The sequence below is a fragment of the Polyodon spathula genome, chromosome 18, assembly GCF_017654505.1.
Source record: "Polyodon spathula isolate WHYD16114869_AA chromosome 18, ASM1765450v1, whole genome shotgun sequence".
Taxonomy (NCBI): domain Eukaryota; kingdom Metazoa; phylum Chordata; class Actinopteri; order Acipenseriformes; family Polyodontidae; genus Polyodon; species Polyodon spathula.
In genome coordinates, this window is record NC_054551.1 from 22,249,399 (window position 1) to 22,277,098 (window position 27,700).

Here is a 27,700-nt window from a genome sequence, read left to right on the forward strand (position 1 = left end):
CTGCAAACCTGCAAGAACAACTACCACATGAGAAACAAACTTTCCCTTTTAATAATGACACTATCTGCCAAATAAGAAATCCAGTGTTGATGTCTTATTGTTGGAATAAGAACTGACAGTTTAGAAGTGGTTAAAATGAAACATTGCTCTTTACTTCTTACAATCAAGGCTTTAAGCATTTCTACATCCTTTTACTGAAGAATGTCCTTCTGTTTAATGGTTGTAAATGGATGACAAGTTTGGACTTGCCCTGACATTTAAACTACGCTTATGGGCTTGTGGTGCAGAGGTACATTGCAAATCACAAAATGTTATTCGCAGTGAATCTCAACACAGAGATTGGCTGCAGTACAACATAATTAAGTGATTGGCCTTTAGTGCTTTTTAGTTATTTATGTGAATGTGATTAGGTCAAAGTAACTTAGGATACGGTTTAAAAGGGGTTGATTTGATCAACCAAACATCCACAGCTATAAACCACAGCTAGAAGTTTTAAATATTTGATAGTACCAGAGAATCCTGATTTTTAGGGGTAACCAGGACAGGTGGTTGCTGCAATCCAGGGTGATTCCACAGTGCTGTAAAGTTCTCAGCCAGGTTTAGCTTGGTCAAATCAACTTGATCCATTCACCTGGCTTAAACTGCTACAAGAAAAACTGAATCTTCCTTTACATTAAAAATTTGAGGCTGCTCAGCAGTAAAAGATTTGGAAACCTGGATCAACTTTAGCAATTAAAACATACCTACCCCGCAACCCCCTAAGCATAAACAGTAGCAAACCTTCCTGAAGCTTGCTTTATCTCTGTATCACTGAATAATCTTTCCACATCCGTTACTTAAAGGGCAAAACCTCTAGGCTTAGTGCAACATCCCAGAGAAGAAAAAGCAGGAATCTCTTTCTTAATCAGGTACCTGGAAAGTAAAAGATTACTGTATGTGGGTGTTGCACCAGAAAACCAGAGGCTCCATTAGCTTTGCTTAAACTGCAGTTTCCACTACTTGCAAAGCTTTAGAAAAAAGATGCTTGGAAGCTACTTGCAGTATTCTTCAAAGAAAATATCTACCCCAAGTTTCCAGCATGCTGGCATTGGAAAATTCTGTCCGTTCAAGTTTTAAAACAATTATCTTGTTGGTACAAATAGTTTGTCACACACAGTGGTAGCACAGTCTTTCAATACATTTCTTACCTAAGTACTGTATATATGTAATCAATCAGAATGTTCGTTTTATTTCTGAATGTATTAATTGTTCTTAATTAGCTTCATACAATAAAAAAAAAAAAAACATTGCAGCATATTAAATATGCTTTAAGCAGAAAGAGAACAGAACTAGAAGAAATGTTAAGTAATCTGTAATAAACAGATGCACACTGGTATTTTAATGAATGGGTTTAAGAAACAAACAACACAAAAAATAGGCAGACAAGCCACAGCCATTATCAACAATTGCTTTCTAAAATGCTTACACAATGAAGGCATAGACATATCGTCTGCAAGCTGCATTTCACAAACTGGATGTCAATCTGCCGAATGACCTGTAGCTCCACACTCCCACACCCTTTGGCAAATCTGCTCAGGGTTTTCTGGATCGCTGAAGCCTGTGGAAGCCAAGATTAATTTTTAAAAAAAGGAGTGATCCTTATTCTCAGCAGCTGAAAACAAAACAAAAACATAGTGCCTGTTCACGGCAGGGTCACTCATAATAATGCGGAAGACGGTCAAAGTAAAACGAGACATTTACAAAAAAAAAAAAAAAAAAGAAAAAAGGGCGACGGCAAGCTTCAAAACAGAAATCTCAATAAATTAATCATCCTCCTTCTCCCAGTCAACAATTTCCAACAAAAGCCAATTGCCATAACCAAGACTTCAATTTAAATTGTTATATACAAAGAGCTCAAAGCATGGTCAGGGCTAAAAATCACCATGATTGTGTGGCTTTTGAATCAATCTGCTTCCTACTTTGTTTTTTGGTTATTTATTTATTTATTTTTAATCCTCTGACTTTTTATAGTGTACCTTAATATATGGCATGTTACACATTCTCTCAACCCAGCAAGTAAAGGACATATGATTTGAGAATTAGAAATGTCTGTTAAAAATATTCCGTTCTGTAAAAAGACGTCCTGATGCCAGCTCCCGACTAAGAAAATGATATGAAACTTAGGGACCAAATGAATGTTAAAAACCTAGAAGATAAAACAACTGAACAAGCATGAACACATCGTGTGGCTGTATCACTTTTCTGGACATCAAGACCTGCACCTTCATTACATTTGCCAGCCGTAGTGCCCATCACTCAAAGCGCCTACTTTGAAATTATCAGGTTAAGGTGTAGGTAGGCTTTTGCTATATGTATACCGTGACAGTTAGTAGTTTGATTTCAAAAACAGGAAAACACTTAAATGAATATTGTGCACAATACCCTGACCGATGGCTGAAGTCTCCACGGCAAGACAAAGCGGGCCTGTCTGCCTTACCTTCCAGTGCTTTATAGTAAATTTATGCTATAAAAGTCTGTGTAATAACCTTATAGGCTGAGTTTTCTACAGTTTATTTGAGACCATTTTTAAATGTGTGTAGAATCTATATCTATGAATATGATGAAAGAGGTTTGCTAAATTAGGTTTCTCAATGGCATAAAAAGTCTTTAATTTTTTTTTTTTTTTTTTTTTTTAAAAAAGCATTTCACCCATTCTCTGCTTGAATGGAAAAATATAAAAAAAAGCAGCAAATTCTTTCTAAAATAAATGTTGCTATTAATCGTCGATTTGGCAAAAAAAGTAAACATCGAATAGCATCAATACTACATACAAGACATTACACCTTAATCAAAAAAAAGACAAAAACCCGATATACCTACTTCACATGTCTTCACAGAACTGGTTGTGGTTTGACCGTTTAGAATGCTTTGTTGCCGGCGTTCTGAGATCTACACTCTCAGCGGAATTAGAAGTGTAGCTGCTGCTAACAGGTTCCAATGGGGATGTGACTTCTAATATACATTAAAGAATGTATATGCACAACTTGTGTTAACTGCAGTAACTAGTGAAATAAAGAAAACCCTTAACGTCTTAGAAACCTGTTCACTTTCCAGCACAACGAAGTACAAGCACATGCATCAAGCAAGGCTTTGCTCTTTTGAATCCCCACCTGTCCTCCACTCTCATTTGTGTGGACGTGCTTGCTGTTCTTGACAGTAGTAGTTACTGGCTTCTATACTTCTGGCACAACAGAAAATAACCATTATTATATTACATTGTGGATTGAACAAACGTGTCATTACAGTACAGGAAAGCAGCAATAAAATAGGAACAATTGCAGGACAGTGCTTTATGTACCAATATGTTTTTTTTTTTTTTTTTTTTTTTTTGGAATGCCATCAAAATACTAAAGTGTAGTCCAGTGAAGGGCTACTGCAAAGCAGCTACACATTTTTAACCTTCTATTTGACAGTGTTTTCACCAGCTGCGTACTCTGGAAGCAATTTTTTTTTAAAAAATTGACAGATACTGCTGTGACGGAGAAAGAGGGAGTCAGACAGAGAACGACGTGATGGGCAAGACAGGGCTTTATCCAAACATTCTTGTTTGAAACAATAAGGAACTTCACCCAGAGCCCTGAAGCACCCCCACCGTCAAACAAGCATGCTCCATGAAATCTTCTGTACACTTTTCAGTCAAACCCTTTCAATACCATTCAAAAGGGAGTGAGAACAAATGCCGATTATAAGTGGAGTTGACTTTATCAGGAGTTCTGCAATAACCTGGCAAAATAAGCTTTAGAAAAGTGTTGATAAAACAAATATGATTGTACTAGGTATTACTGCATTGATTACAATGTAGTGTTCATTAAAAGTACATTTTCAATATGCAATATTCTATTACAACATATTTAACAGTTAAATAAACTACAAGAAAGCTGTAAACATTGCAGTGTTGATCAACACAAAAAAGTCCATAATGTATAAATTGAAAAATAAAATCTACAAATTGTTCTACATTAATTACAAATACAAAACAGAAAATAATTGATTGCATACGTATTCACCCCTTTTGCTCTGACACACCTAAATAAGCTCTGGTGCAACCAATTGTTTTTAGAAGTCACATAATTAGTTGAATGGAGTCCACCTGTGTGCAATTAGGTGTATTTAACCTGAAATCATGTGAAATACCTTGTCTCTGGGAAGCCCCACAGTTGGTTAGTACATTTCCTAACAAAAGCCACATCATGAAGACGAAGGAACATTCAAAGCAGATCTGGAATAAGGTTCTTCAAAAGTATCAATCGGGGTAGGATAGAAGAACATTTCCAAGGCACTGAATATACCCCGGAACACAGTAAAGTCCGTTATTAAGAAATGGAGAGAATATGGCACAACTGTGAATCTGTCTAGAACAGGTAGTCCTCAAAAACTGAGTATCCGGGCGAGAAGGGAGCTGGTCAGGGAGGCCACAAAGAGGCCTATCAACTCTAAAGGAGTTACAGTCTTCCACGGCTAAGCTGGGAGACACTGCATACAGCAACAAGAGCCCGGGTGCGTCACAAAACTGGCCTTTATGGGAGAATGGCAAAAACAAAGCCATTGTTGAAAAAAACTCACATCAAAACACGGCTAGAGTTTGCCAGAAGGCATGTGGGAGACTCTGAGACCAAGTGGAAGAAGATCCTATGGTCTGATGAGACCAGAATAGAGCTTTTTGACCTCAACGCTAAGCGCTATGTTTGGCGCAAGCCTAACACCACACATCATCCTGAGAACACCATCCCTACCGTGAAGCATGGTGGTGGCAGCATCATGCTATGGGGATGCTTCTCTGCGTCAGGGCCTGGAAAGCTTGTGAAGATAGAGGGCAAAATGGATGCAGCAAAGTACAGAGAAATCCTGGAGGAAAACCTGCTGAAGTCTGCAAGAGACCTGGGACTTGGGAGAAGATTCATCTTCCAGCAGGACAATGACCCCAAACATACAGTCAAAGCCACACTGGAGTGGCTTAAAAACAAAAAGGTCAAAGCCCGGACCTCAATCCAATTGAGAACATGTGGAAAGAGTTGAAAAGTGCTGTTCACCAAAGGTCCCCATCCAACTTGACGGAGTTTGAGCAATTTTGCAAAGAAGAATGGGCAAAAATTGCAGTGTCCAGATGTGCAAAGCTGACAGAGACTCATTCAAATAGACTCATGGCTGTAATTGCTGCCAAAGGTGCCTCTACCAAATATTGACTCAAAGGGGTGAATACTTATGCAATCAATTATGTTCTGTTTTGTGTTTGTAATTAATTTAGAACAATTTGTAGATTTTATTTTTCACTTTGACATTATGGACTTTTTTTGTGTTGATCAGTGGCAAAAACTCCTAATTAAATCCATTCTGATTCCATGTTGTAACACAATACAATGTGGAAGTCCAAGGGGGGTGAATACTTGAGAGCCACTGTGTAATTATATTTACATATATTATATATATATATATTCAAAGATATAACTAGAGTGGCATTTAGAGGGATATTTACCATGCCACAGTGATCAAGTGACATCAGTGCTAGCCTATTCAACCTTAGCTCACTTGATCCAATCAAGCTCATTTAAAGTTCAACTACAACCTTTCACCTCTGCAACCTAGGTTAAACCCAAATTACACAAGGAAATGTAGGCTGGATGTGTCCAGTTGCCCAGAAACCACAAAACATATTTCCTGGAGTTGCCACAGGCCAAACAGGAGAGATTCTTTGAGCATGTGACTTACTGATCATGTGACTAGACTTGGATGTGGGTTAGACAGTGGCAAAATAAAAATCGTTTGGATTGTTAAGCATGCAGACAGACCATGTTTGTACAACATATGATCACAGTAGCACCACTCAATGCATTACTAATGCTTGCCTTGATTTTCAGACAGCATACCCAGGGGCATTTATTTTGGGGCTCACCTGAATGGCAGATACGACGCATTGGATCCGGAGACCAGTGCTCTGTAAGCTTCCTCTGGAGTCTTCTTTAAATATATAACCTGAAATTGAGAGATAAGCTTTAACCACAAACACAAAGCAAGGAATGATTTGCAAAGGAAATGCACGTTTTAAAAAATTCAGATCCTACAGCTCAGAGGACGCGCATACTGCAACCACATTACAGAGTTACAGGGGAATCCCTCTATTACGGTATTATAGAGAGCAGGCAACAGAAAAAATAAAGCACTGGTCATATACAGTGCCTATAGAAAGTCTACACCCCCTTTCAAAATTTTCACCTTTTGTTGCCTTCCAGTCTGGAATTAAAATGCACAAATAGTGCTTTTTTTTCATTTATCTACATATCCTACCCCACAACTTCCAAGTGAAAAAAATATTCCAGAAATTTGTAGAAAATTAATTAAATAAAAACTGAAATAGCTTGGTTGGATAAGTGTTCACCCCACTTCTAATAGCAACCCTAAATTAGCTCAGGTGTAACCAGTCGCCTTCAATATTACACACCAAGATAAGTGGCCTCCGCCTGTGTTAAATTGTGGTGATTCACATGATTTCAGGATAAATTCAGTAGTTCTTGTAGGTTCCCTCTGGGGAGTAGTGCATTTCAAAGCAAAGACTCAACCATGAGCAGCAAGGTGCTTTCAAAAGAACTCTGGGGCAAAGTTGTTGAAAGGCACAGATCAGGGGATGGGTATAAAAAAATATCAAAAGGTCTTGAATATCCCTTGGAGCATGGTCAAGACTATTATTAAGTGGAAGGTGTATGGCATCACCAAGACCCTGCCTAGATCAGGCCGTCCCTCCAAACTGGATGACTGAGCAAGAAGGAGACTGATCAGAGAGGCTACCAAGAGGCCAATGGAAACTTTGCAAGAGCTACAGGCTTTTATGGCCAAGAGAACAATATCCCAAGCACTCCACAAATCTGGCCTGTATGGTACGGTGGCAAGAAGGAAGCCATTACTCAAGAAATCCCACCTTGAATCCTGTTTGAAGTATAAAAAAAAAACTCAGGAGATTCTGTAGTCATGTGGCAAAAAGTTTTGTGGGCTGACGAAACTAAAATGGCCTAAATGCAAAGTGTTATGTTTGGCGCAAACCCAACACAGTGCATCACCCAAAGAACACCATCTCTACTGTGAAGCATGGTGGTGGCAGCATCATGTTATGGGGAAGTTTCTCATCGGCAGGGACAGGGGCACTTGTCAGGATAGAAGGGAAAATGAATGAAGTGGGACAGATGTTCACCTTTCACCATGACAACGACTCAAAGCACACAGCCAAAGCCACACTGGAGTGGCTGAGGACCAAACATGTAAATGTCTTTGAGTGGCCCAGTCAGAGCTGCGACCTAAATCCAATCAAATTTATGGCATGACTTGAAGGTTGCTGTCCATCAACGCTCCCCAAGGAACTTGATACAGCTTGAACAGTTTTGTAAAGAAGAATGGTCAAATATTGCCAAATCTAAGTGTGCAAAGTTGGTAGAGACCTTTCCCAACAGACTCACAGCTGTAATTGCTGCCAAAGGTGCTTCCACCAAGTATTAACTCAGGGGGGTGGAGACTTATCCAATTACGATCTTTCAGTTTGGTATTTTTTTTTTATATATATTATATATATATATATATATATATATATATATATATATATATATATATATATATATATATATATATATATATATATATATATATATATATATATATATATATATATATATATATATATATATATATATATATATATATATATATATATATATATATATATATATATATATTCTCAATAATTTTTTTTTTTCCCTTAACAGTGTGGAGCATGGTCTGTAGATAAGTGGAAAAAAATTGAAATGCATGAAACTCTGAGGCACTGACACAACAAAATTGGAAAAAAAGTTCAAGGGGATGTAGACTTTCTATAGGCACTGTAACAGTTAAACCCAGAGACGGCATTGTGTGTGATGTCATAAACTACGAGACCGTTATTTTCCTGTAACTCACTGAAGTCCATCTATCCACACACACACACATATACACAAAGCGTACACCCTCGCTAGAACGGCCTTCATTATAACGAATATTCGGCTATAACCAACCTGGCCCGTGGACCCCAAATAAAAAAAGATCATATAAAAACACACACTGTCAACATTCCCGTCTGTACGAACGGGATGCCACCTCCGCAGGGAAGTCAACTATTTTGTCTTGATAAAAAGCGTGCGCTGTATAACTATGCCTCCGAAGTGAAAATCATTTTCATGTTGCACAAAGCTGGAAACTACATTAATCGTTTGAAAAAAGGAGTAACGCAGGCATTTCTCTGTCATGAATATAGGCTGTCAACCATACGGCAAAGCAAAACTGATATCTGATTAACTTTTCATGTCGGGTTGATTTGGAATAAAAACTCAGTTTGGGATTCTTGCATGTTGGATTAAGATTTGGTGCACTTTGAAACAATTTGTGTCATATTGATTTTGAATATAAAAAGCTTCAATTCAGGATTTGTGCTTTCTGTACTGCATTTTAATTCTTTAACAAATAGTATAAAGCAAAGGCAGAATACTGCTTACATGAGATGAACAGGTAGCAATTCTACTTGTATTCACAATCTCACTAACTTACTCCAACAGTTTATCTTTCATTTCCATTGTCCTTTTGCTATAATGAACCCCTTGAGGGTGTATTGTATACATTTTTTTTTTTTTTTTTTTTTTTAAATCATGCTGTGCACCAGTGATCAATAACATGTTTCCTACAGTAAGCAACTCCAGCATTTCTACAGCAACAGCCAAAACAATGGCAATAAAGTTACTGTATATGATAAGTCGTGAGATTCTGCTAGTCCTCCGTGTTCCTTGACACAATTGCTGTAATCAATCAAAAGGTAATGAGATGAACGTCACTATTATGGCCATATCTCCACGTTAACTTAAGATGCATCAGCAGCTATGGGCCTTTTTCGGAGCTAAGTTTCAGAAAGAATTTAATGCCGATGTGCAAACATTACAGATATAGATTATTTATTTAATTTGGCGACATACTGTAGAGCAGTGCTTCTCAATCCTGGTCCTGGGGAAACACTGCCCTGCTGGGTTTTGTTCCAACCAAGCACTCAATTACATAATTGAACGCCTAATTGAACTAATAATTTGCCTAATCTGCACTTTAATTATTTTAGACAGATGGAGATTTCAATTTAGGTATAAAATTGTATAAGGAACTTAAAATTCTCCAACATTTTATAAGCTACACTATTTAAAAAGTCAAATTAAGCTAATTATTAGTTCAATTAATAATAATAATAATAATAATAATAATAATAATAATAAATAATAATAACCTTTATTTTTATATAGCGCCTTTCATAGTGAACCACCATCACAAAGCACTTTACAAGATACGGGACTAGGGTGTGTGAACTATGCATCAGCTGCAGAGTCACTTACAACTTCTCACCCCAGAAAGACGGAGCACAAGGAGGTTAAGTGATTTGCTCGGGGTCTCACAATGAGTCAGTGGCTGCACTGGGATTTGAATCCGGTACCTGCTGGTTACAAGCCTGTTTCTTTAACCACTGGACCACACAGCCTCATTAAGGATTCAATTCAGTAATTGAGAGCTTGGTTGGAACAAAAACCAGCAGGGCAGTCAGGAGAACCACCACTGTAGAGAATAAGCATTGCATGGCAGAAAGAGATTGGCAGCTGAAAATGTACTATCCTTTCAATGCCACCTAAAATCACCAAGTCCTGTGTGATCTACAAGGTTTTGAAAAGGTCATATCTGTATATATACGCCATAAGATTACATTTCCTTTTGCCCTCATTCATAACAATATAACAAGGCATGGCAGGGCACAAATCTTATCCCATCATAAAACAAGCAAATTCATATTGTGACCTTTGTCCAAAGCATACATACAGGCTTGCAATGATTAAAAGGGGAGTTTACTACTGTACTTACTGACGTGCTAGATTGCAGACACTGTAAAAAAAAAAAAAAACTGACGAGTGGTTCTCAAGATATAGCCTTCTTCTGCCCAACGGATCACAAGCCAGAACTAGTGCAGTCGAGTCAGTCACCATGCCAACTGTACATAGGTTACGCATTCTACCCATATTTATATTTACAATAATTTTTTTTTTTTTTTTTTTTTATATATGAAGGATCAAGTGCATATCAAACCTAAGCATACAGTAGATGTAATGTAAAAAACTTAATGTAATTTTTTTTTTTTTTAAGTTATTGAACTACTGCACTCCTGTTTCATCACTTTCCTTAAAGTCAACGCAAAATGCATCAAACCGTGCAGAAAGAATGTCCTCACTCAGAAAGAGAGCTTTGTTATTTCTGTCCCGGTCATAAATTATTTATGCCAGCAATACTGGATCCTGCTTAACAGTGCTGGATTCAATTCTGTTCACAGATTTCAATGGCGCTGTACAGCTTGCCCACCCTGCACATGATTGAATGAAATGCAGAATCTGCTGCCAGCTGTTTAATAAAACTTGTATAATCGCTTCCTAAAAACCACGGCATTTGTATTGAAAGCCAAAACAAATACTGCAGTCTGTAGACGCCGGCATCTGTAATGAAATAAGAGAGGCCAGAGACGTCCCCGAGTGTATACAGCACGCAATCAATCAGATCAGATTCCTACATTCAGCAAGGTTAGAGCAAGGGGGTGGATTCCTATATCAACACCAGGGAAGTGATGGGCTTAGCCAAGTCTGAACATTTTGCCTTATTTTTGGTTTTATACTGTACATCACTACATTTTAGAATCTATATTACCCTATAAATATTCTATACATGTATCTCTATAAACACACATTTCTGCACTTCATAATGTATACCAGAAATACTGTATCTAATACCATTTTATTTGATCTTTAATAGGAAAGCACACAACAAATGGGCTTATTAATTTATATTTTCCTCTTTTACTTGCATACATTCAGTTTAACAGAACTCTGGCAAAGTGAAACTATACTTACTGTAGATACAGCAATTCATTCTGTGGATATTGCGCTGCATTACTCAGTTTAAAATAAACTATGTAAAATGTCCTGAACTTAATAGCCAGTTCCACTGCATCCTCTTAACATGCTGGTGGTCTATTAGACACTGGCAAAGCAGTTTTACAGGAGTTAAACCCCACCTCAGCTAATCCCAAACTGACCTACTGTAGCAAGACTATGAATGAAAAATACCACAGGAGAGAAGTTCAATTTGTATTCACAGGACAGAGAATAGTAATCTTTGTACCTTTTCTAGGTTAAACCAATTCAATCTGATTACTATTATTTATTTATTTATTTTTATGCACACAATTTTAAATCAAATCATTTTTTAAAAACTGAGAAACAAGTACCGTTGCAGGAACATAAAGTATAAATCTGTTTATTGTACGTATTCTTTTTTTAAAAGGGAAAAATAAAACAGTAAGCACAAACAAAAGGGGGTTTACCACAGTGCTTTCTGGCGAGCTAGATTGCAGAACCTTCACTCGACCAGAGATGACATTTACATGATTTCACTTAATGCCACTGTCTAGTAGCCAACAAATCCTGCCTCTCCATTTGCTGATGGCAATATCATGTTGCTGCAAAGCAACAAGTGGCTTTCACAATCATTTATACAGGGCGATTAGAAAGTAAGCTTACCACATCAATACATGGTGCGTTTATGATGAATAACTGCCTATTAGGCACTTTCTGTGTTAACACAGAGAGGGCTTAAAATAATTAGGAAACTTATCCTTTCATAGAAACAATGACAATTCAGAAACACCTACAGTAAGCCATATCTTAAAGCCTGAAATAAACATACTTATGCCTTAATTAATCAACTCAAGTTGATTCATGTACAGTACTGCGATTGAACTTTGCAACACTGTCAAACATGTAGAACTATTATTGCATAGCAGTTAACATAACACTACGCAATGGCAATTACATTGGTGCCAGCATGCCACTGTATAAGAAACACTGTACAATATACTTAGGGCTTTTTCGGGTTTTATTAATTGTATTTTTCGGTGCTTATTTTTAGCTAGTTTCGAGGTTTATTTAAATCGTTTTTTTCCAGGGCTTTCGTTGTTGATATACTGTATGAAATTAGTGTTTTTGGTTACTTTCCAAAATGCTTTGATCGTTTTCTGTCAAAATAGTAGCAACTCGACAATACTTGCACACTTAAGAACCTTCTTTCCTCTGCTGTCTTCCATAACGAAATCCCTATGGTCACGTGCTCATTCTTCTGGGGTTCTTGTGTGGAGGCATTGCTGTACATTTCGCCACAATTGTGTTCTAAATCCTCCATATCTTAACTGTAATACAGCTTTAAATCCAAATACTACAGATATAGGACATATTAAAACGGTCCTTCCAGTTCATGGAAAATGGACTATGAGAAACTAGAAAACCTGTTTTGTAATATCTGAAAAATCCAAACAATATTTCGCACAGTGCGCTAGTGCAGGTAAACAGGCACTTACGTAAATACATCCATCTTTTTACACGGGTGGAACAACCAGATAAGGACGCACTAACAATCCAACCTTGAGAATTTCAAGCAGCTTGGAGCAATCCAAAACAAATCCTAATAGAAACCTAGAAAGCCTTGTTGAATGGTTAATGTGAAAATGAATGTGCCAACTTAATTGTAATGCAAGTCATCTTTCATCACATTTCCAGTTACAGGATTCACTTGGTGCTACACAATATATAGCTATATCACGTTTTGCAATGCTTATGTAAATATGCTTTTTACATCCAATCACATGAAACCTTCTAATCTTTCAGCGCCACCTACTGATTGGAATTTAATATGCTGATGTATCCGCAAATAAGGAATGGTGTGACCCCACCCTTACCTTTCCCTACTGTACACACCCAAAAAAGAAATAAACACAACAAGAAAATCATGAATTTTATCCCTGGGTGGTTATGTTTTCTATTGTTGTTTCCCCCCCATCCAATATATCAAGACCTATTACACAGTCTCTTTAGAACTATTACAAATTCATGCACCCCCAAGTGACAAAGAAAACGCTAGTCAGAAAAGGGTGGGGCAGACATATTACATTCTTATGTAAGTGGTTAAATTATATGTAGCACAAATTAAGAAACGCAGTCCAGGACTATACAGTTATGTTGCAGTTCGAACAATCCACTGATACTGCATGCAGGACTCTTGCCACAAAAGGGATTTGAGATGCTTCAGTAGTATAAAATTAAAAAACATTAACTTTTGTTTATCTGCACACTGTACCAATGTACCGTAGCATCTTCTAACCTGAAAACCCGAGTACTTGTGATTGGTAAGATGCTGCTCTTCAGAAGTGGTTGTCATGCAACATTAATCCAGTGATCATTTCTATTCAAAGGTAAATTCAAAAAGCAACACAAGATCTGCACAGTGCAATCAAGGCGATATAATTGAAAGGGCAATGAAGCGTACTTACAGCATAGGCACCAATTAAAACTGCAGCGTTCACTCTTTTGCGTTGGTCGAAGCTAGTGTAATGGACAATCCTCTTTCTGGACAACGTAAAAGACTTAAAAAAACAAACACAAAACAAAGGTTAGACTTAAAATGCAGATCATACATTGCAAATCATACAGAAATCATAAAAAGTATTTTTTTTAAAGCACTGAGGGACCCAGTTGTGTGCTTGGGAGTTTCTTTTTTTAGCATTTGTATTAGAGAACAATGCAGTCTAAGAGAAAATGGGCCAGCATGAGAAGATATAAAAGACATCTCTTAAATGGGAAGCCCCTGAATTTTACAAACTACATGCTCTACTGTTCTTCAAAAAAAAATAGGGCTATGCAGCAATGAACTGAGTAACTACTGTAGTGCTTTACCATACAAGAAACAGTTGTTGGGTTGGTTATCTAGGAGAAGTTACATGCCCATTACCTGTACTAATACAGTTACAAATAGTAATATACCACAACACAGGAAATTAAAAGATTAAAAATGATTAACCATTCGCGTGTACAGCATACCTATCAGAGAAAAATCTAATACACCAAGCCCAAACAAGTCCGTATTAAATGTTTGACAGCAAGCTAATGTAAAGCATATCAATTAATCTTTGTCATATCCCGGAGGCATGTTAAGAATCCATTCAATTAAAAAGACTTTCTGCCCTGTAAATTGCATGGAATAAAAACCATATTTCCTACATCTTATTTGTGTGCTCAATCTTATCATTGGTTCCCCTTTCATCAGGATACACATTTTAGTTTGGTTTTTAGTTAAACACAGATACAAATGCTTTACTGTTTGCTTGCAGTTAATCATTTTCTTTGCTGAAGGTCACGTGATTGGATCAGTTAGAACATTTGACCTGCAGTACAGGAAATTATTAGGTACATGAAAGCAACAGCAACTTGTAAGACTACAGCATCGCGCATTTAATGCATCTGTTGATTTCTTTCACCAGAACCATTTCATCTGCAAAGTGTACAATTTTATCATTTGTCATCACCAAAATTGACGCTATTTATTTATACCTCCCAGGTGACCGAGCGGTGTGAAATTCATAAAAATGCAATAGTTTCGGTCAGGCTTAAATGGCTTTTTAGGGCATTAGAGTATGTCTAGTTAGCTTTCGCTATTCAGCGCAAAGACTGCAATCAGTCGTCTCCGGAGAGCCGTCTTTCAAGAGCATTTTACAAAACCAACAAAAATGTATAGCTTTGTTCTCCGGCAACCTCTTATTACAATTCAAGCAATCCATTTCAAAAGTGTGTTTGCCTGTCAGTGGAACGAGTTGCATTCCAATCATACATATTAACTCTCAAATCATAGTATCTTCAGAAATATATACAAAAATGACCCACGTTACAAATGACATAAATGACAAGTGAAAACTTCTATTGAAATGTGCATACACCTGTGCAGGTTGGCTATAAATGGTTGGGGGTTACTATGACGTGATTGAAGAGATGAAGAAGCTGAAGGCAGATAAACTGCTTATCTTGGTTACAGAGAATAGCGAGGCGGAATTAAAAAGGTAAACATGGTAGGTATGAAGCCATGTGTGCAAACATGAAATCTGAGGCAGGTGGAAAGCACTTTATACAAAAGAAACGCAAACACAAACACAGAGTTTCATTGTTCCGATGGTTTGGGGGAAACTGCTAAGTCAGTTTAAAGCTACAAACGGATTAATTTACAATCTACAAAATAAACAGTGGTAATACTTAATACAAAATCTTAGCAATGGCTTTTGCAAAAGTGGAACATGCATGATCTCAGTTTTAAAGTGTACTGTTTAATCTTGTTTTTTTCTGTCAGTTTTCTATTAGAGTGGACCCTTATTCACTGATCATGTAAACATGCTCTGAATTTTCACCATCACCTCCTTTAAATAGACTCTTCGGCTATGTCCACACTGCATAATCGATCTCGAGGACCGCAGCTGAAAACGTTCTAATTAATCCAACTCTGAAGTACCATTTCATGTTTAGGTTGAAGTCAATGCGTACAGTGCAAACACTATTCAAATATTTTGGCTACAGTTACTAGCAGCAAAATGGAGCTCATGCACCGGTGAGCTTGCTTCTTGCATACAAGTAGGCACTTTATCATAAATGTGTGGATTTCGTTTTGAACGATTTTATAGCTCCAGATATCAGCCAATTGTCTTGATTTCAGCATCTTACCATGTCGATCCACCATAAGCCACAAAACTGTATACAATGAAGCTGTATTGATCGACTCCTTCAGGTGCCTGTTCTCAGTACTTCCAATGTCCATGGACCAAACATATTAAAAGAGCATTGTGGGATAGTGGAGGATGCACAAAAAATGCTGTTTGGTATTACACCGTCCACACTTCTGGCAAACTACACTAACTGATGCAATCTGATTTAAAACCAGTCTCGAGTTTGATTCTTTATTAGAAACACTATGCGGTGTGGATTCTAACCATATATAGCAGTTTAAAACCAACTTATAACGTTGAACTGCATAGTGAAGGCAAGGCCTTAGCCTCTGACCTTTCGAATTGCATTGCTGTTCGGCACAGACTCCTCCATTAAAGTGAGGCAAACAAATGTACGATGTTGTTATCTGTAAAACCAATTACTCAATTCCCTTAGAATTAAAAAAAACACACACACACTAAAAACATCCAGACTTTTTAGAATATGTCTTTATATCGATATAAAAACAAGCCGCTCATTCCAACTGTACTACCTTACCCTTTCCTAAATACATGTTGTACAATATAATTCGTACAGACAGATTCACATTACCAAATAATGGAAAACCTGGAATAGGAAAGGTAACTCCTCCTTTCACGGTTCATTAGGACAAGGTCAAAGCCAGTCAAATATATTTAAATTTTCCACTTAACCTTCTTTTGTATACTGTATGAACAATCCAGTTTCCGGCATTCATGTTTTAACAATCGTTGCTAGTCTAAAGCTAAGGATATGCAGCATTAGCACTAAAATGCTTTGTTCCTCTCTCTTCCTGTGTGCATGCTACAGTACTGCTTGACAAAGAAGTTCCATTTAATGTATTTCTTTAATTCAGTCTCTCTCCCCTCTATCACAGACAGTCAGTATTTCTGTAGTTTACAACAAGATTGACGTACTTTAAAACGCACTGTACAGCTTTACTCTTCTTAAACATGTCAAAGGCTGGCTCACGGAAGATGCAGCGGGATGTATCACAATATTTTCTAAGTACTACACATTTGCAAAATCCAGAGAAATAGTTTGACATTTAATTGCCAATGATTGACTTCAGGCCTGTGTGCAATAGAGCAGTTAATGCTATAATTGAAATAGTGTTTGTTAAAATCTTAAAAGAGTGTCATTATGATCATTTAGGAGAAATCTGTACTGTAAGGGGTGAGCAAACCTCTCATTTTTCACATGTGTACACAGAGCACCTTATTTGACATTCCTATTTGCTCAAATCTAGCTTTGAATAAAGATATCTCTGTTCAGTTGGAAAATAACAATCTATATGACTTCATCAACAGTATCTGGACAAAAGATACTACAGAAGACAAATGTAGTCATTTAAAACAATTCTCAGTTTAAATGCCACTTCTAAATGTATGCTCTTTTTGTATACAAACAAATGAAACAAGTAATACTGTGTGTAGTTCTAATAAAACAAATATTGATTCTGTGCCAACTGCAGAATGTGCAACTAACCCATTCCACAGATGATATAAAATATACATGACTAATCAATCCAGGGGCATCAGAAATGTTCCCACCAAGATGCTCAGTATGCACAAAGCTCAAAGCCTGGCAGCAAAGCCACAGTGTGCAAAATAGATATTTGATGTACTAAAAAGAAAACAGTCTGGTTTCCAAAATACACGTTACATTATGTCAAATCAATTTACCCGAAGCGTTTCAAACATGAGCTACTGCATATTAAAGAACCTCTGTAATCAAGTGGGTTCCTAATAACATAACATACATTTCCGAGAGTGTCAGAGAGAGATACATAGACAAACAATACAACTAAATTTGCAATAGATGTTCACATTAAGACTGGGAGGTGGTACTCTCCTGGCATTAACTGGCATCCAAAGGCGACTTTGTAACAACTGCATGGAACAAAAATGTTTAATGAAATTCAGACGAGTGGTTCCCAGGACACAGCTTTCAATAACCAAGCCTTTTTGTAATGACATTCAGGGCAATACATTCTGACCATAAGCCCAATGAAGTAGAGGCCAGAACTCCTGTGCAATAGGCTTAATGCGACAGAGTCTGATGTCCAAGAAAAGAGGGACATCCATACCTCAAAACCACCCGATATAAATGGATGCTAGTAGAAACTGCTTGCTTCCTTAGCGAGTTGCAATTCATTCTCATATCAATTAAATACATTCATTCCTCATTCGCTCAGTTTGTGTTTTTTTTCTGAGGTTCTAACATTTGTGGGTTAAAAGTCAAGGCCAAAGCAGACATCTTTAATCGCAGCATAATACGTAAAAAATGCCATGCAACCATAACTACTGCATGTGTGCATTTAGTACACAAGCACATTGCAAAAGCGAGATCTACAAGCAGAAGCACAATTACCGTGTTTGCTTAGTTCTGGTTGAGTAAAGCGTTGTTCACGAGTCCCCACTGCAAGCCAGCTTTAGTAAATCATAAGTCATAAAGCAGCTTAAAGCAATGATTTTGGTGTTAAAACCAATAAGCCATTAGTCATTGAGGTTGCTGCTTATTTTATTATGCAACTTTTGACATGCCAACCAAAAGCATTTCACAAGACTGCACTCCATATAGCAACCTCCAATACAAAAAAACAATGCAAAGGCAATAAGATGTTCTGTATGTTGGTCACAAATGAAAAAAAAAAAAAAAAAACAGTGCTTTGCATCTTTACCTTCAGCATTCTTAATACAGTACAAGCCAAGGAACTATACATCTTCTGTTCAAGAAAAGACAAAATACATACAGTAGGTTGTACAGTAAACTTATACATCTAAAAGGAGTCAACAGAACTTCAGAAACCTAGTATGTGGCTACTTTACCTAATTATCCGCCACTATCCAAAATAAGAATGCAACAGGGCATGCAATGTTCTTCTAGTCCAGCTTGTTTGCTGTGTCCCATTAAATACAGGTTTTTATCTCAACAAATACACCCCCTCTCTCCTGGCGTGTTTTCTGAGATTGTTAGGTACACACCACACTGCTAGAAACAGCAGCAGCAGCAGAAGCAGCAGCAGCAGAAGTGTGCACATCCAACTCAAGATGGGAAGAAAACTCATGTTGTTAAAACTACCTTTGGACAATGTAAACAATGTGGAATGTAAACATGGTCTGCAGTACTAACATGATTACACAGCAGGCAAAACCACTGAAGAACACGGTAGCAGTCAAAGAAATTTCAAATTATGCTGGGGCACCATCTTTCTCGGAATTAAAATACAACTACATTAAATAATAATAAAATAAGTATGAAATAATGGTGCACCAGCAAGTTTGCTACAACTGAGCACTTCTGTGAATTGATTTACAGTAAGATATCTGCATTTGCACAGATAACTGCACTAAAATGCTCTTGTGTGCACGAAACAGCTGTTTGCACAGAGTCACACTAGACAGCAACTTAATCCTGTCCTCTCACCCAGAAGCCAGAAAAGCTTTCACAATCCCCAGACAAAAAATAGAAATGATCCAGCTTCTCAATTCAAACTCATGACAACTGCTGGCAAAACAAACACCCAATTTAACAATCCTAAAACCTAACTGATCGTTATCGCACTGGATGACGTTCCCACGCTTAAGTTCAGCTGGGTACACTAGGGCTCATACAATCCGCTGTCTATCCACTGTGGATAAACCAGTCCTGTTCCTGGCCTGCAGGGCTTATTTAAAAATAAATAAATAAAAAGTCACTGATGAATTGTGAGTATTCGAATCTTGCAGCAAACCCCTGATCAGTTACACTTTGAAAACCCACTACAGTGTTGATCTATTTATGATCATCTGAATTACTACTGTAAAACTGGTGATATGACATGTCACATGTGCAATCAAGAAAACCTCCATTAATAATTATAATACAACCCCAACGTATCCTTAAATAGACAGTAATGCACATTTTCTACAGAATAACACTGTACACAACAGGACAGACTGTTCACATTAGACTATTCCTAAAACCATAATGATGGTTTCAACGTGTTCAGAAAGCAGTGTTTTTTTTTTTTTTTTTTTACAACATACAGCATGTTTATTTCACTTTGTTGTATTTTCATGAACTTACTTTGAGTTTCTTGTTGAGTTTACAGCAGTATCTGTATAACATTGCCAAGTTGAGGGGTCCAAAGTCTGCATAAAAGCTGAAACAAAATCCAACACTCAATAAGAATGGAGAGGAGATGGTTGATCTTTTTCATTGCTGAATGGTTAACTGGTTTCACTAGGCCATTGCTCACCAAGACTAGAACTTTTTTATTAAGGTCCCTTTTATTAAAGGAGTAAGTGGCTTCAAATTACAATTTCCATGGTAGAAGTTGTTCTGTTCTGGTTGCCAGCATCTGTAACCCTGGCTCAACTGAGTTGTGCACTAGATGGCGTTGGCTCCTACTTTCTAAAGATCGTTTTTTTGGTGGCTCTAGCCTAGGTAACAGATGTCTATGACAGGCAACTAGAGGGGAAGAGCAGCTCCAAAAACATAGTCAAAGCAACTTAACACTTAAGTTCTTTTATAAAAGGCAAATTACAGAACTAAACAGTTTCTAAATACAGAGCTTCCTTTACGAATTCTAATCCAACTAGATTCCTGAGTACAATAACACGATATACGTTCACATTGGGAAAACTACATTTAAGATTCCTTCAAAAAAAGATGAGACAAATAACTGAAGCAGTTATATTTAGGAAGATGTCCATGTTTATTTGATTGGGATTTTAAATCAGAACAAGTCAAGTGTTTAGCGAAATATCAATTTTGCAAAAGTACTGTACAGTTGAAATTTGTGAGACAGGTGCAAAAAAAAAGGGCAACTTACTTTTCATAGACAAATTCGTCATCTGTGCAGAGATAATGCGTGTTTACTGTGCTTTTTGGCTTGTTCCTTAGGGTTGCAAAATACAATCGATCTGGAAATAACAAAACGTTAAAATTCAGAAACAGTAACGGCTACATCATGCGCAGCATTATTGATACTTACTTTTTATATGCATCATTAGAAACGCAAATCAGCAAGAAATAGTGTACAAGTCAATAACATTCACATGCAATACGTACAATCCAAACTCTGACAGTTCGGCTCGCTACAAACAAGGAATTGATACATTGGGCATTAAAAAAAACAAATTAATTTCTGCAGAAAGTTGTTTGCTGTGTAAATCACATTGTAATAATTTACAGGATTCCACCCATATGCCGCAGCTTTGATTTGTACTTTTTCAGTGACGTCAGTAGCTTACCGCATCTACAAACACGGCAGGCCTACCTACTGTCACTTCTAAGGATCAATTTGTCTTTCTATTGACTTACACTTGCATAACATTCCCATGGGTTGCAAATGTTTATTTCAACACACTAGCTACCAACGTAAATGTATTTTAAGTATTTAAATATTGTCAGAATCTATCGCCCGACCGCTGCCTTCAACTTTGTATTTTAAAATAATGGATACAAACATAACAAAATAATATAAAAAGAAATACAATTAGTGAATTTAGAGGCTACTTTGTTTAAAGGCAGTAAATGCATGCAACTATCACCAATGTATTAAAATATGAAAATTGTAATCTGTAGTAGCATTCTTCACTATCCCTCTATAATTACAATACGGGAACAAATACAGTTTTTATGGTGTCCATAAATAAACTACGCGAATTGTTAGTGGCGTACCCTTTTTTTCCATTGGATCAAAGGTGGTCCCAATAAGACGTGAGCCCCCAGCAACCAATGCATTTATTATGGATCCGAGACGCAGACACCCCCTCCTCACCCCCCTAGTAACATAAACTAAGTGTGGCGTCTCTGGACAATTGTTTAAATACATCACTGTAATCTACTGCTAAGAAGACGATCGAGACACAGTCTGCCTTACCTTTAATAAATTCTGAAGCCCCGAAAAGTTCATTATCATCTGCCATTTTAAACAAAGTCGAAAGAATAGTAGAATGTGGGATGCTATCAAGATTCATCGACACTCGCAAGAGACAGACCACAACAAAAAAAAAAAAAAAAAAAAAAAAAAAAAAAAAGAAAGAAAGAATAGGATATTCCCGGTGGCCACAAACCGAGACCGAACTTCTTCGCAAGAGTTCTGCAGATTTGCTCGTGGTAGAATAATCACTGAAACGTCAATACACGGTCCAAAACAAGTTCCAATTCTTCAGTCAAACACTAAAAAACGTCCCAAAGTGGAAGAAAGCGCAGTTTGTAAAGTAGTTTCTATAAGTGGATGTGTATTCGTCCTCCGGAGACTTTCGCTTCTGCGTGTGAGACCAATCTTCAGCACAAATCACCTCTCCTCCATGTCTGCAAACACAAGTTACTCCAAGCAACATCTTAAAGCGTTATCACATGGTTACCAAGCACCAATCACCACACAAAGGGACGTTACTAAGGCTTGGTCTCCGCCGGCCAATCAGAACACGGTGAAAACATTGAGCAAGAAGCACTGCAGTACCAGAATAAACTTCGGGAGTTTGGGATTCCGCTGGTAATCTTACACAGGTTGAAAGCAAGTTAAACTTAAATTGAGCCGAAATATTAACGGAGAAACCTGTTTAATGCATAGTAGTCTCAAAATCGAGAGTACGCAGAGATTTTAATCTGTCGTGAGACAAAAAGGCTCCAGTTTTGTATTTATTTATGTATTTGTTTATTTATATATGCGTTTGTTTGTTTGTTTTTTTATGTATTTGATTATCTATGTATTTATTTGCTTGTTTATTTATTCATTCGATATACTTAAATACTGAAATTAAATAGCAAATTAATCTATTTAATCGTCCTATAATTAGATATATAATTATATATATAATATATATATATATATATATATATATATAATATAGATATATATATATTTAAACAATAAGATGATTTGAAACAGGGATCTAACCAAGTGATTAACATTTCTTACTTACAGTACATATAGATATTGTATAACATATGTTGTAAACTTCAGATTATAGTTCAACATCACCAATAGAAAATAATCTCTTCGGTCCAATAAAGCAGCTTCTCTCTATAATCCGCTGTATAACTTTTGTCAAATAAATTTACTAAGCTGATTATTATTTTTAGTTTTGTAAAAACATAACTTTATAGTTCTAGTTTCAAGTTAAAAAGATGTTTGGAAAAACTTTAGTTTTTCGATAGTTGTATACCATTAAAATAATTGTACTGTTCTCAGAAAACGTGCCTTTGCCTTTGCAGACGCTTCCACTCTGTGTTGGGTGCAGTTGTGTCACTGTGCTGCAAGCCTGCTTACCAGAGGTGTCAAGCGGGTGGGGCCATAACCTGTACTGTGAGTGACAGCACAGCCTCGTTTCTGCAGTGCTGGAGGGGGTGAAACTGAAGGAAGGTCACCTTTATGAGACCCAGGGTCTGAACAGTGCTAGACTGAACACAGAATAGGTTGCTTGAACAATGCTAGACTGCACACAGAATAGGCTTTCTTGAACAGTGCTAGACTGCACAGAGAATAGGTTGCTCGCTCCACATTTGGGTGATAACAGGATGCAGAACTGATTCAGAACCTCAATGATCATCTTGATTGTATTGGTCCTGCTGCCACCTCAGTATTACTATTTGCTATCTTGCCCTTGACAAATAATGCTACCAGACACTTCAGTACATCGCGGATGCTGGATATTTAATAACTAACTGATGGGGGGGTCTAAATCATAAAGGATATAGAGGTAACACCAAAATATTTCCAGTAGTTCTTAGATAGTATGTATTATCGTCAATTAGTAGGTCTCACATTTTCCTATATGAAAGACGCAGACATTATTTTATTTTTAAATGGTATTTTTTGTTATTGTTTTAGCAATGTGTACAATAAATAGCTGAGCGTATTTGTTGGATATCAGTCCTGTACCTCAGAGAAGTCACATGAAAGAAATGCAGAGATATTGATAGCATTTAAGTTGCCAGCTTCTTCCTGAATAATATGTGCCACAAATATTAGTTTTACCTATAGGAAAAGTAACAGGTGGCCTTGGCGGGTTCTGATATGACTGATGTGGCAAAGTGTGTCCTCTTTTCAGGGACTAGCTGTCTACGTTCATTGCAATACATCAGTGTCTTAGCCTTCCATGTGCTTTAAAGATGTGTAACTTCAGATTATGAAACAATCGCTTTCAGGGCTGCACACGTTGTGGGCACTCCAAGTCGGATCAAATCTTCTCATTTAGCCAGACCAGTGATTTCAGGTCCTGCTGACTTGGGGCAGAAAGTACAGAGCGGGAGTCTAAATTAGGTACCTCTGTAGTCTGTCAGGAAACTCGCAATAATGTACGTGAAATATCCTTCTCGCATAAAATAATTCTCAGGCATTCTCATTGACTGCCTTAAAAAATGAAAGTCCAGCGCTTCTTCAATTACTAGAGCTATCTGTTGCCAGTGAAGCCCAGGCTACCAGGATAACAGCTCGTGGTAGATTATGTAGCTGTTTTAGAAGCATGAACCTGCTTAGAGAACATAGCGCTAACACAGTAATCACTGCTAACCTGCATTATCATTATGACATTTTTTCAATGGATTTTCTAAGTAAAACACTAAAATAATTAAATAATTAGACTACTGCTATATTGCTACTGCTCCTATTTAAATACTATGCTGAAGAGCAGCCTGACAGAGCAGTCTGGAGTTAGTGCAGTTCAGCTGCAATCAGACCTTGAATATACAGTACTGCACATGAAATGGCTGAGTATCAGGTAAAGCAGCAGTTCATCCATTGCATTGCATTTCCCGACTAAAGTAAAGCAAAGGTTTTTGAACTCATCCACACTGCTCCGGGGTGCTGGTTTCTCATTATTCGATGCCTCCACCTGCATATTTCAGTACACTGAGGTGAAGCACTGCAATTGTATGGGGTGCTTGTCCAGTTAACGCCAAACAACTAACACAGATGGGCGCACGCTGATAGGAATCTGAATTTACATAAAAAAAAAAAAAAAAAATAGTTGTAGTGTTTTTCAGAAAAATGTATAGACCGACCGTTGCATCTGTGTAGCATTTGTTAAATGTATATTCAGTTAAGTTTTTTTGTTTGTTTGTTTTTTAAATAAACAAATAAAAACAGCCGTTCTCTAATTTTCTCCGATACATTTTACCTCTTACGTGTCAAGACGAGTTACACACACACACTGGGGCTTTTGGCTTTTTGGTGTTGTCTTCCGACTTTTCGACTCTCCTTTACGAATTAATTTCAAAATTAACAGTTTCTCTGTTTTAATTCAGAAACCAAAACACATTAAACTGCGCTCAGGGTCATTTAAAAAGGGAAGTTGCAGCTGAACAAGACAAAAACACAGATGCTGGCAAGTAAACGACTGGTGATACTACGGTATGTTAATTTAAGGTAGGGCTAAGGAAAGGTCACGTGTACGTGACAAATCATTAATTTTGCTATTTTGCATACATTTTGTTTCGTGTTTTGTATCATTTACCGCAGTTCTGACAGCGCTCTTGGAGAAAACGCCAGCATCCACAGTGAAAAGAAAGTTTGCTTACAAATGTATTTTAAACCTCATTCCGTTTAGAAAAAACGCCCTCGATCACACATGTACAAGCACAGGAAGTTCAACAACGAACGATCATATCCCGTATATGACACACATTAAAAAAAACACCACTACAGCAAGCAGTTATCAGAAATCATGCTACGATGTCAACACGAAATGTCCCGCCTGTGTGTAAAAAGTGGTAAAAAATGATGGACTGAAAGGGCTAACACCGCTTCTAAAACACAGAGTAACTATGAGGCAGACAGACATATAGAACGTGATTGTAGGAAATCCGTGCGCTGACTGACCCTTACCAGTGCTTTTTACTGCATATAGGCATAATTTATTCTATCTTTATTTTGACAGAAATAATAGCTTTTTTCAGTACGTTTTGTTTCAAATAGTATTTGTAAAGAATTGTTTTAAAGCTATAATATTGAAAGGTCATCATATTACTTTTTTTTCCCTGTATGCCATAGAAGGCTGATATACTATATATATATATATATATATATATATATATATATATATATATATATATATATATATATGTGTGTGTGTGTGTGTGTGTGTGTGTGTGTGTGTGTGTGTGTGTTTTTGCTAAAGTTCACAAAATAAAATTCAATTTATAGTCATCTTTCTCAGACAAAAAAAAAAACTGGTTAAGAACAAATATGTAAATAGATACTGGTATTTTTAAAATGCATTACCCTGAAATTTGACCTTTGACCTTTTTTGGTCTCAGAATGCATATAAAATGGCCCAATCTTAATTAATAGTTGGTAATTTACTTTACACATCTTAAATAATAATTAGTGAGAAAATACAAAAAATCGATCTATGTTATTTTTAAACCTTAACTGTCTCTGTTAGTGGTAGCAGTAGTACAGAGGAGTCATCTATTCCAGGTGATGATGTAATGTTTTTGAAAGCTATACAAAAGCACACTAAGCTGATCAAAATGATAACAAACTGGCTGTGCAGAGATTCTTGGGCTGATATGACTTCTGAGCATCTACACTTAAATAAAATGACGAACATCCCCCCCTACACCTTTAGCTTAAGTCTGAGTTGTTAATGTAAATTATTATGCAATACAAGTGTCCTGTCAAATAAAACATGCTAATAAGAAATGGTCAGTCCGATGTTATCAGACCCTACCTGCTAGTATCACAGAGATCCATACACGGTGCGAGACTGCAGCTTGACCAACGGCCGGCCCGTAACAAGACATCCTGTCATTTTGGCCGTCATTCTTCCAGGTGGAAATGTTTGACATGTCTTGATGGGAAAAGGATGTGCAGGAACTGGTGTTTAATCGTGAGAGCACACAAACGTCATGCCTGCTTTTATCTTCATTTTTCCAATAAATAATGTCCAGTCCAACTGCTAAAAAACGCAAAGCACAACGTTCTGCTTAATAAAACAAAAACAAGAATCACCATTCATCCAGGGAAGGGAAACAAACCCGTGATGTGTTTGAAGTCGGGTTCAGTGTAGTCATGTTACAGCATGAGGCTGGGCTCCTCTGCTCAGTGTAGTTGCTGGTGGTGTGAATTACAAGGGTTTTGTTCAGTGAAGCTACAAAATCTCACAATCAAGTCTGCTTTAAATGTATTTTTAGCAGGGTAAGACACACGCTACAAACACTTCTTCTATAGTTTCACCTGTTGTGTACTTTAACAGACTCTGCTGAAAGTCCAGTTTGTTTACATTTCTCAAAACTAGTTTAATTTGCAGGCTACAAGCTTCATCCTCTCTGTAAAGTTGCTTTCCACTAGATCATATGGGCAGGCCAAAAAAGCATGCTCTTGCTATTACTTGAAGTAGCTCAGAAAGCTAAAGGGTGAGTTGAAAACATTTATTTAAAATGGACTGCAACAAACATACCTTCAAACAGCTCTTACAGTTTTATGAACAGGTTCCATGATGTTGTAAAATCCCATGATGTGTGTTTTTTTCCTTTTTTTTTGTCTACAGTAATATTTTAACATTTTAGTTACTCATATTATAATGACAGTCTGCAGTCTTTTTGTTTGTTTTGATATACTGATTCTGGCTGGTGATAATAAGGGAAGGTTGACATTATCAGGAGTCATAATAAGTGGGCTTGACGAAATGTACATTGTTAAAACTATATGGATTATTGTAACGTGCAGTTTATAAATTGTTAACAACTCTTGTTCAAGTTGTACTACATTAATCTATTTATAAAATAAATTTAAAAAAATGTGTAATAAAATAAAACCAAATCTCATTTTAAAAACATCTAGAAAGTGCCTTTAAATAAATCTAACCCTATTTAGTATATATTTCTTAATGGGTTATAAATTAAAACCATGTGTGACCTAAGAAAATAATAATGCAAACAGTGTTTTGACAGTCGAGCACACCAGATTCTCATGTATTAGTTACTAGTCTTAACTGTCCACCCAAAGAGTTTAGTGTGAGTGTGTGAATTTGATATGGACATGATGACATCATGGAAAGCTTGCTCTCATCTTCCCCATTATG

The 27,700-nt window shown here is 37.0% G+C and overlaps 1 protein-coding gene across 2 annotated transcripts in view; it reads right to left on the minus strand.

Moving 5' to 3' along the window:
- LOC121330913 (dual specificity protein phosphatase CDC14AB-like) overlaps positions 1-26,509 on the minus strand; it is a 58,127-nt gene extending 31,618 nt beyond the window's left edge. Inside the window, exons 1-5 of one of the 2 annotated variants that reach the window (XM_041277878.1) lie at positions 26,348-26,509; positions 20,497-20,587; positions 19,749-19,824; positions 13,445-13,537; positions 5,930-6,009 (exon numbers count right to left, since the gene is read on the minus strand). In XM_041277878.1, coding sequence (XP_041133812.1) covers positions 5,930-6,009; positions 13,445-13,537; positions 19,749-19,824; positions 20,497-20,587; positions 26,348-26,465 — 458 coding nt within the window. In that variant the 5' untranslated portion in view covers positions 26,466-26,509. Of the gene's footprint in view, positions 1-5,929; positions 6,010-13,444; positions 13,538-19,748; positions 19,825-20,496; positions 20,588-21,549; positions 21,999-26,347 lie in introns of those variants that run through there. The other variant, XM_041277879.1, reaches the window with a different exon arrangement.
- Between the last annotated feature and the right edge of the window lie 1,191 nt (positions 26,510-27,700).